Source organism: Strix aluco, chromosome 29 (assembly GCF_031877795.1).
Source record: "Strix aluco isolate bStrAlu1 chromosome 29, bStrAlu1.hap1, whole genome shotgun sequence".
Classification (NCBI taxonomy): Eukaryota; Metazoa; Chordata; class Aves; order Strigiformes; family Strigidae; genus Strix; species Strix aluco.
Genome location: NC_133959.1, coordinates 2,450,269 through 2,460,662, shown reverse-complemented (window position 1 = coordinate 2,460,662; position 10,394 = coordinate 2,450,269). Strand labels below are relative to the sequence as shown.

General features: G+C 44.9%; 1 protein-coding gene and 1 long non-coding RNA gene across 2 annotated transcripts; one reads left to right on the top strand and one right to left on the bottom strand.

Moving 5' to 3' along the window:
* Positions 1-1,319: 1,319 nt before the first annotated feature.
* LOC141916233 (uncharacterized) lies at positions 1,320-5,350 on the top strand. Its single transcript, XR_012621086.1, has 2 exons — positions 1,320-1,519; positions 4,989-5,350. It is a non-coding gene; the product is annotated as an uncharacterized LOC141916233 (long non-coding RNA).
* On the bottom strand, positions 2,661-9,607 carry SLC35E1 (solute carrier family 35 member E1). The gene is made up of 6 exons (XM_074808523.1): positions 9,208-9,607; positions 8,478-8,548; positions 7,953-8,090; positions 7,142-7,267; positions 6,395-6,640; positions 2,661-5,925 (listed from the first exon to the last, which is right to left on the bottom strand). Exons 1-6 carry the CDS (start codon positions 9,602-9,604, stop codon positions 5,692-5,694), a joined length of 1,212 nt encoding a protein of 403 aa, XP_074664624.1. The 5' UTR covers positions 9,605-9,607; the 3' UTR covers positions 2,661-5,691.
* Between the last annotated feature and the right edge of the window lie 787 nt (positions 9,608-10,394).

Here is a 10,394-nt window from a genome sequence, read left to right as displayed (position 1 = left end):
CGCGGGGCAGCGCCTCAGGCCGCTCGGCCAGCGTTGAAGGAGCCATCTCGGCCCGTCAGTCGCCCATCCGCAGCGCCGCGCCGCTGGTGTAGCTGAGGGCTTGCACACACATCGGCTTTGCCGGCCCCTGAAGAAGCTGCTTCTGGACCTTGTCCTCGCTCCCCGAGTACCTGCAGAGCTGCCCCAGCACTCCCAATTCGAGAAGTTCCTCTACTTGTAGAACTCAACGTCCAAGCTGCAATTCACTTGCCAGAAAATAGGATTAAAAGAAAGCGTGTCATTTAACATGTTTCATCGTGAGGGACAATCCATTGCAGCGGCACTCAAACTACACAGACCATTGGCGTGATGTAAAAAGGAACATGGATGTGTAGGAAGCCTGGTAGAGAGCAAATTTAACCTAAAATACAACTTGAGAAAAAAAAGTGCAGATGGTATACAGGAACATTACTTAAGCACTGCTGCTTTCGTGAAGTGACTTCATTTCTTTACGCATTAAAACGAAAATGTTCATTTCTGGTTCTTGGCTTTCCTTTTGCACCTGATAATCCAGTATTTTTCAAAGTGGGGCTAAAAATACACCACATACCTGCTGGATTCAGGAAAACATTCGTTCAAAAGCAAGGTACTGATCGGATCAACTTCACATCCAAGTCAAGAGGTACAAGGCATGGCAGAGATTGCTCAACTCCCTCTACTTACGCAATTCAAAAAACCCCACAAAACTCCACCACGCTTGAAGACCATTTACATGAGAGCTAGGCACCAGAACTCAAAGTGGGGCCCAAATAATTCTGGTGTCCTTTAGTATTTTAGGAAAACAGAATCTACAAGTGGAAGCAATCATCTGGGAATCTTAAGAGGTCTAAAGCAAACCTGAGTATCCTAACACTCACCTGAAGCTGTAATCACTATCTTAAGTTTCAGGCATTAAATTACACTTTACAGGATTTCCAGTCACACAGGTAACACTCAAGACATCCTCACAAAAAGCCAGAACTTTTTATTCTTAACAAGACGTACCATGAAGACCCCTCTGTATTATCTACAGAAGATAAAAACTCAGAAAGATTGATGTTTCCATGTATCCAAATAACAAATGAAAAAAAACAAATACAAACTCTGACCATGATTCTACATCGCTCTGCACTCCTGGAAGTGTGACACAGACCCCAGAAGACCAGATTAAGTTCAAATCTTAGTTTATATTTAAAAGTAAGAAACTTTTCAAAATTGCTGCTGCCGCCTTCCATCCCAACACAAGCGTTACTGCTTTGCACATCGGAGCCCACGCAGTCGCTGTCCAGGCTGCCGCATTCCTCAGCACGCAGCAATGGTTTATCCACAAAATGCCCCAAAAACTTCAGTTACCTGACAGAGATGTCTTCCAAAAACCATCTGAACACCTGATTTATTTTAGACAGGAAAGAGTCCCAGTACCTGGAGGTCACCAGTGTGGTTTCTTCTCGTCAGCCTAGAAGGGATCCCGGCTTCAGTACGAGTATCGACGGGCTGGAGGGTGAGTTGCAGGCAATCTGCCTGAGTAACATCAGAACTTCACAGAATGACAGAGTTGAAAGATGAACAGGAAAACAATACAAAAGTGTTCATTTGCTTAATTGCCAGATTTCATACAGCAAGGAGTGTGGGATTTTGGTTTTGTGGTTTGTTGGTTGTTTCTTTTTTCTAAAACCACCCATGTTCACATCAATTTATAGAGGTCCAACATAAAAAAACAACAACAAAAAAATAGATGGTCACTGCCACCTGCATATTTGCACTTTCATATCTACATGTGATTGTATCATACACCCGACATCTCAGAATTAACAAATTTGTTTTACCAGCCTGTACCATCACCACAGAGATATTCCAGAATTATTTTTAACATCTTACAACATGGTTCAGAAATGGAAACCTTAGAAAAACAAAACTTTCCCTTTATTTATATTGCACCTTTTTCACAAATAGCTACATGGCAGAAGTGTCTTCTGCTGCAAAATGCTACATCAGAAAAATGTGGGTTTGAACACAGATTAGAAAGAAAAGGTCTTGAGCTTCAGGAATCATCATGGGTTGACCCCAAATTGCCAACGCTATTTTTACAAATCACTGTACACCTACAAAGCCTATGTATTGCCTCAATTTTATTTAGCATTCAGTTTTTTTAAAAAACACAAGCATTTTACCAGATGATAAAGATGCTCTAATCACTACTGGGTACTAAAATTGAATCTGCAAGGGAAATATTTTGAAGATCTCTTGAAAGAGCACCAAATACTCTACAGAGCTATCAACAGAAAACCCACATGTAGTGGGGAGAGATCAGGTTCTTTCACACTGGTCATTCTAGAACTACGCAGGACTGTTTTGGGAAGATTTTTCCAATTTTGTTATGTATTTATACATATGTTAGAAATGCACAATGGAAACCAAAACATTTCTAAGCCACTGCTGTCCTAACACTAGTCATGGCGCCTGCATCATCCTAGTTTCAGTCTGTGTAAACATCCGGTAAGGTATCACACCCATACAGTGAAACATTAATCCAATTTCTCACAAGTGGCCATCACTACTCATGCGTGGCACTCCCAAAGCCTCCTGCAAGGAGAAAACCCAAACCAACCCCTTCACTTCAATAACAGGGTCATTATACACGATTGTCTACATATGCCCTTTTTATTCCAGTGTTTCCATACTTTCTACAGACCTATGTACATAGTTAAATACGTCATTAATTTACAAACCATGTTAAAACAAATGTTTCACCTTGCCAAACAAAATCTCGCAGCGGTCCAAGATTAAAATATATATTACAACAGTATCAGAAACTTCTTTTACCTGAATGTGGGCAATATTGCTTAAGGACTCGGATTCAGGTACTCAGCAAAACCACCTCTTGCAACTGGTTCACTTAACCATTTTAATTATATGTTCTACCATACAAAGTTATCCCTGTTGACCACAGACCTGAACTAGAAGAGCATGAACACTGTCAGGCAGTCTCCAGGGGAGAGATTCACTCTCTGGGCCCTAAACAGATGATATCCACATTTTGGGTCAGTCCCTTTCTGCTCTCCACTACAGTAGTTTTGTTTCAGAGACAGTGAGGCCACGAGCCCAGACTGGAATTCAGGACAAGGTCTTTTCAACAGAAAGCCCTCACCTGCTACCGCACTCCTGACAGAACAAGCTGAGCTAAAGACCTGCCACAGTACATGTGCAGTGCAAGCTTTCTCTGGAAACAGTTGCAAAAAAGATCTGCTTATGTTCTTTAAAAGGAAACCACCTAAATATAATTAATAAAGCCCCTGATCTGTGAATAAAATACATGGAGCTTTATTCCAAGTAACAGCTCAAGCTGTGTGAAGATGGTACAGCGGTGGATATACCAGATGTACAGATGAACTCACAGCATGCCTGTACATCCCTGGACCCCCGTGCTCCTTTTTTTCTGGTATTTCACGCCCCTGTGAAGTAGGGAAGAACCACCTCCATTCTCCAAATGGGAAACTGAGGCACAAAGGACACAATTAAGCGTTTGTACGAGTGTAACAGTTTACAGCCTGCTCCCTTTGAAAGCAGTTGGAGAACTTCAGCCCCTCTTAAAAATCTCAGCCTAAATATCTCATCCTCAAATCAGTCTTTTGCAGAGCCAGAACCTAATCCAAATCCAGAGTCCACACAATCCTTTTTACATGTATGTAAAAGCACTGAAATATTGGGAAGTGAGCCTTAGAAATACACATTTTGCACTTTCCCATATTAAAAAGAAATTATACATAAATTAATACTGTAACAGGCAGAAGAAATTTCATCTGAAAGAATGCTTTTCCTCATCATCTTGTTCTTGTTAACCTGGGTTAGGGAATAATTTATTTAGATTTTCTAAACTAAAAGCCCAAGTTCTAAGCTAGCATGAACAGACTTGACTCCAGCCACGTCAAGGAAGTTCCGCTCACAAATATTAGCAGCATATTTAACTCATCTCTGAAGTTTCAGAAGGACCATTTCCCCTTTTGGACTGTATGGTGGAAGGCAGTCGATAGAACTACCTCCACAGTCAGCCAAAAGAATAAGATCAGGTTGACTCTGCACTTAAAAATATTCTTTTTATTATCCAGAAAAGAGCCAAATCATCATCTCGCATCATGGAAATGGTCATTTTTAAAGCAATAAATAAGTGGAGGGAGTGTTCTGTACGACACCCTAAATTTTGTCACTGGTATCTAATACCTCTCTAGCAAAAACATAATTCTTATGCTATCAAAAATCTCACTGTACAACAGCTTTTCTGTTAAGGAAAGAAGGCCCCTAAAATCTTCTTTTGCTAAAGTAATAACAGTAACAACCTGATTCAGTGAAACCCAAGTTCAACTGGTTTCATTCCTTTCATGCACAAATGCAATACCTGATGCACAACAATCAACTCATCTAGAATTAAGCACGTTCATTTATACTGAATCAGTTCTTCTGAACCATAAATTATCTATTTACTGCTCATTCAAGTTATTTTTTTTTCTTTACAATTTACTATTCGAGCTAGGGGAGTTGCAGGAACACAGCAGGACACAAATTTTAACTTTTTTCAGTGGAAAGTGGAAGTCAGGCTAAATGCACACAGCAACTCCAAGAGCAGGAATTGAGAAACTTAATAAAACAGGTAGGGGCTAAAAAGATAAGACTTAAGAAATGATTACGAATGATGATTATTCAAATTAATGCATTCATAATATATGAATTATATAAAGAGCATAATTTATGCATAAAACAGAAGAAAACACCTTAGACCTTTCAACTTCTAAAGCAACAAAAGTTTTGTAAGAACAGGTGTGAAGCAAGTCAAAAAAATAAATCATATTATTCCAAATACTTTATTTGTGAAGGTGTTTTCTGTATTGCCAAGGAAGAGCAATGTCTGAAGTTACAGGACTGCATTATTCAGAAAACAATTATGATCTTAAGCTCTGTTTGTTTGTTACCTACAGTGACTGGGACAACAGCAATTTTAGAGAATTCTGTTTCTCTATGCCTGAAGTACGCTTCTTGAAGAGATCGATCATTCTACTGTCTACTCTTTCAGAAACACTCCTGATTTGTCATCAACAACTGAAGACATCGGCACACAAGTAGTGAATACCCACATGAAGTTTCGTGGTTGCTCGAGATGAATTCAGGCCTACCTATCTGCAACTGATACACGTAAGTCAATCCTCCTCAAACAGACAAATCCTGATAAGCAGAAGTACGCCTTGGTTTCACTTCTTTCTCAAAGTTTCATTAAAAGAAAGTACCATTAAAAGATATTAGAGAACCAATTAAAGGTGATTTTACCAGCGTGGAAACAAAATACTGGCCAGAATTTAGCTGCCAAAGGAATAATCAGTTGACAGACTCTGAAAAGGAGCAGTGACAGCAGATGTTTTACTCTGAAGTTACGTACGTGCATTTCAGCAGAATCTCTGCACAAGAGCTACACTGTGCATTTAGTTCCAGTGTCAGATCTAGCTGGTTCACGCTTAAAGGTCTGCTTAGCAGAAGTTGAAGGTCTGTACCACTTTCACTACACATGCATCTTCCCTTCTGCAAAAACTGTACAATAAAATGGCTTTACATTCATGGATGTACTAAAAGTTTCTGATAATGTTGGGGACACTTTGATATCACAGTCTATACCTGTTTGCCAGGATTCTATATATCAAAACGATTTAAGTTGTAGGTAGTTGGATAGTTTTGCCGATTATACTGGAAGTGGTCTGTTAAGATATTGGTTCGACCATACTGATAGTCTCCATGTTGTGCAAATGCCGTAAGTCCGTTCTGAGACTTTTCAGGAGTGTTTCGATGCCGGTCCAAATTCACAAGGTCTCCAGTTGTAACTGGAAGTAGCTGCTTCTTTGCTTCTTGGTTTGCATCATATTTTGTCTAGGAAAGAAAGCAAGCAAGAAAGAAAGATTTTCTTAGGGATCACCTACCGTATTCATATACCTAGAAAAAAGCATACAGTTTTACAATTACACTACTATCTACGCCTATTAGAGTCTTAAAATATGAGTGGCTTCTAATAAAAACCTCATGCCTCTCGTGTGCCAAATCAATAAGCTGCTCTTTTGCTCAAGACATTTAAGTGAGTTACTTCCCAGTCTTCATTTTTCAAGAAAACATTAAGATCAAAATTTAAGTTTGTAAGAGGCCTAAGAGCTGACCTGACCCAAGCACCCGAGTACGTCGCTGAGGTGATACACGTACCTCCTCCACAAGGAAGTGTTATGCCGTGCATTCTATGTTTTTGTTCTGCTAGCTCTTAACTTGTTGTACAAAAAAATAATTCAAAGCTACTGAACTGTTTCAAGTGAGTTTTCTGAATAAATAAACAAACAAATAAACCCCTTACCTTGTTATATAAGAAGACCCCTAAGATAGCTGTCATCATTCCAAGGACATTGGTGCTCGTAACCGGGTTGCGAAGCATTATAAGGGACACTGTGATGACCATAATTCTTTTTGTGGCATTTGCAACAGAGTAACTTAGCGGGCTGATCAGGTTAAGAATACTGAATGCAATGACGTTCTGGGCAAAATTACAGAATCCGCTGATTATAAGCAGCATCAGGGTCCAGGACCAATGAGACATCGTGCTCTGTTATAAAGACAAATATTATAACAAAAAAAAAAAATTATCTCAGGTTTCAGATAAGAGACCAAGAAACACAAATACAACCTGAGTCATTTCTTACCTGCCACTGATAGGAAGAACACCTGCAACTTACCTTAAAGAGGCACCCAAGTGCGATACATCATGCAACTACCAACTCTGAGAAAACGTCTCTCTACGTACTCGTAACACACATGCCAGGTACATTTGTTCCTGTCTCCAGCTACTAATTCCCAAGACTTATGCTGTCACATAAGCTACCTCTCCTAAGCCTGACATGAATTCTCACAATAAACACTATGCTTAGTTTTTTTACATTGTTTTGTGAAACAATTTGCAGGTATTTCACAACAGTTCCTTCCGTGCTGATAAGAATACTCTGAAACACTTAAGTGCACTTTTTTTGTATCAGTGGGGGTGTTTGGTGTTTGGGTTTTTTTTCCCCTTTTTCTTAATAGCAGACAGTTTCCCAAATACAACACTTACCAAGTCATTCTCTACTAAGAAGGAAGAAAGATCTACCAAAACCCACGTTGGGATCATGAAGAACACAGCATGGCACCCAAGTATGTTCAGCAACCGAAGATGATGTATTCGGGAATCTCTTAACACCTGACAAAAAACATTATTAAACAGCCTTTCTTCAGCTACTGCCCCTGTTATCAGCAGAGATTCAGGAGCCACGTAACAGTAACAGCTTTAGACGACAGATAAATTATGAAAATAAGTAAGTACTGTTATAGTATGAATTTCCTATAAGGATGACCAAAGAAAAACAATGTTAATTTGAAAAACAATTGTTTCTTGAGTGGTGACTCCTACTGTTAACAAGATTATAATACACTTTAAATGCTCTACAAACAAGAAATCATTTTGTAACTAAATAGATTCAAGACACACATTTTAATTTTGTTTCTAAGATTTCAAGGAGTGCCTAGTGTTGACACTGACTCATTCACTACAGAGAAAGGATTTGATACAGCAAGATACATTAAAAGCTTTCAAAGGAACTGTTAAAGTTAAGCACTATCAAACTGTCAGCAGGAAAAAAAATCTGTGCTGAGAAGAAAAGGCTCAGGATAAGCTCTGAGTTCTGCCCAATTTTCAGGATAACAGCTTCAACAGGTAGGAAGAGCTGTAAAGAACAGGCACACAAAACAGCCAACCACTACTCTGGGCTCCCTTGACTACAGCCAACTTAAAAAAAAATTTTAAAAAATACACGTACAGGAAAATACATACCATTCTGCTAAAGGATGATGCTACTGAGCAATGTTATGAGCAGCAAAACAATTACCTTCTTTGAGAAGATGTTCTGAAGTGAAAAACACAGAGTAGCAGCAAGGGCACTGATGAGTCCCCACATGTCAAAGGAAAGTTCCGTGACGGTGGCCAACAGGACACCGGTTATTATGGGGATCAGAGACAAGTACACCTGGAAGAGGAACAGAGAGGAGTAGCTTACATCTTCGAAGACTTTTCATTTCAGATGAGTTTATACAGTTGAAGGAAAGGATAGAGGAAAGGAAACGTAAGAATAAAGTGACAGAACTAGAGATCAACTTTTATACTTTTGAGGATAAGTGACCACAGCACACACTATAACAATACCAGCGTATCAGAGAGCATCACCGTGCTCTATGTTTAGATGTGTTTTCTTTACATTCACAATAAAAGGAAAAGGAACTTGCAAAACCTGTGTAATCTAGTTTCAATCACAAAACTCCCCCAGCTAACCAAAGCCTGAGCTTTCCTGATCCCAGCCAGCAGAGCACACCACAAACACCACCAAGAGAATAAACCTCAGCAAACCTGTCCGCACCTTCGTCGTCTGCTTTTCCTTCATTATGATCCGCGAAAGAAGAACCACCCATATTGGCATCGTCGCTTTTACTGAGAACGGAGAGAAAATGTCGGTGGGGATGCGAAGCTTGGGTCAACTCCATTAACTACCATCAGCAGAGGGGGAGCGCTGGGGATGGGGCTCGGGTCCCACCAAAGCCATAACCTTGGCCCACGCTGGCTCATCCCCCCCTTGTCACCGTGCTGGGCGCTCGTACAAACACGGGATGGTTCTCGGTGCTCTGGGACACCGCGACGGGCACCCGCAGGAGCACAGGCTGGGCTGCAGGTCACTGCACCGGGCACCAGTACGAGGACACTGTGGAGACTGGGACACCGCACCGGGCACCAGTACGAGCACGCTGCGGAGACTGGGACACTGCACTGGGCACCAGTACGAGCACGCTGCAGAGACTGGGACACCGCACTGGGCACCAGTACGAGCACGCTGCAGAGACTGGGACACCGCACCGGGCACCGGTATGAGCAAACACCGGGCTTCAGGTGACCCCACTGGGCGCCAGTGCAAGCAAACGCAGAGCTCCAGGACATCACGCCGGGCTCCAGGTCACTGCGCCGGCCCCCCCCCCCCACGAGCACAGCCGGCGCTGGGACACCCCACCGGGCCCCCCCACGAGCACACACCGGGCATGAGGACACGCCACCGGGCCCCCCCTCCCGCCCTCCTCTCCGCGCACGCCGGGCCTCACCTGTGTGCGCGTAGGAGACCGGGACCCTCCAGAGCGAGACGTGCGCGGAGACGGAGGCGAAGTACTTGCCGAAGGCGAGCGGCAGGATGTAGCGGGGGTAGGCGCGGGGCGGCAGCTGGGCCGGGCCGGCGGGCGGCACCCGCCAGGCACGCAGCAGCGGCGGCAGGAGCCCGCACAGCCCCAGGATGTGGAAGAGCGAGACGGTGACGGGCCGCGGGAAGCCGCCGAGCAGCAGCTTGTTCACCACGTTCCCGCCGGCGCTCAGCCCGTACCAGGCCAGGCACAGCGCCGACACCCGCGCCCCCTCACGCAGCGCCGGCCCGCGCCCCCCCCTCCCCGCCGCTGCCGCCGCCGCCGCCGCCCCGCCGCCTCCCGGAGCCGCCAGCGGGGCCGCCATGGTCCCTGCGCTGCCCGGCCGCCGGGGAAACGTCACAGTCGCCAACGCGTCGCTTCCTGGGGCGGGGCGGGGCGGGCACCGCCTCCTCAGCCGCTACGGGTGCCGGGAGGCGCCGCCGCGCCGCTCCCGCGCGTCACTTCCGCCGCGGCCCTTCCCTGTCCCCGCGCGGGACGCGGCCGTTGAGGGGCCGCCGCCGCCCGCCCCGCACTCACCGTTCCTCCGGGCCCGCAGCGCTCCCAGCCCCGCGTCCCCTCCGCCCCCCCCCCCCCCCCGGTTCCCTGCGGCTGCGGGAGCCCCGGCAGAGCCGCCCGCAGGCCACGGGATGTCACCCCCCGCCAGGGCGGGGTAAGTCAAGGCCCAGAGCTCGGTCTCCCCTCAGCTCCGGCCTGTGACCGCGTTAGGCGGGAGCTCTCCACAGCACTACGGGCTTGGGCTGCTTGAGCCGCGGCCCAGAGGCAGCCTGAGGGGTTAAAGTAAGGCAGGAGAGACGCCGGAGTACAAGAAACATGGGGCAGGGGGGGAGAAAGTCTTTTTTTGTTCTGGGTTTGCAGCACGAGTGTGCTCCTAGGTGGAAGGCAGGTGGTAAGGGCAGTGCAGACCGCCTGAGGAAACCAAAAGGGCAGCTGGCACACTGACTGAGCTAAGGTCATGTACTCCAAGGCAATGAGACAATTGCTCCTGACCTTTAAAACTAACTTAAGGAATATGTAATGCTGGTGGTGTTAAAAGTTGGGCAAGTACCTGTCAAGCAGGAGGGGGGGCGGGGGGGTGTCTAGTGCCTACTTCATGC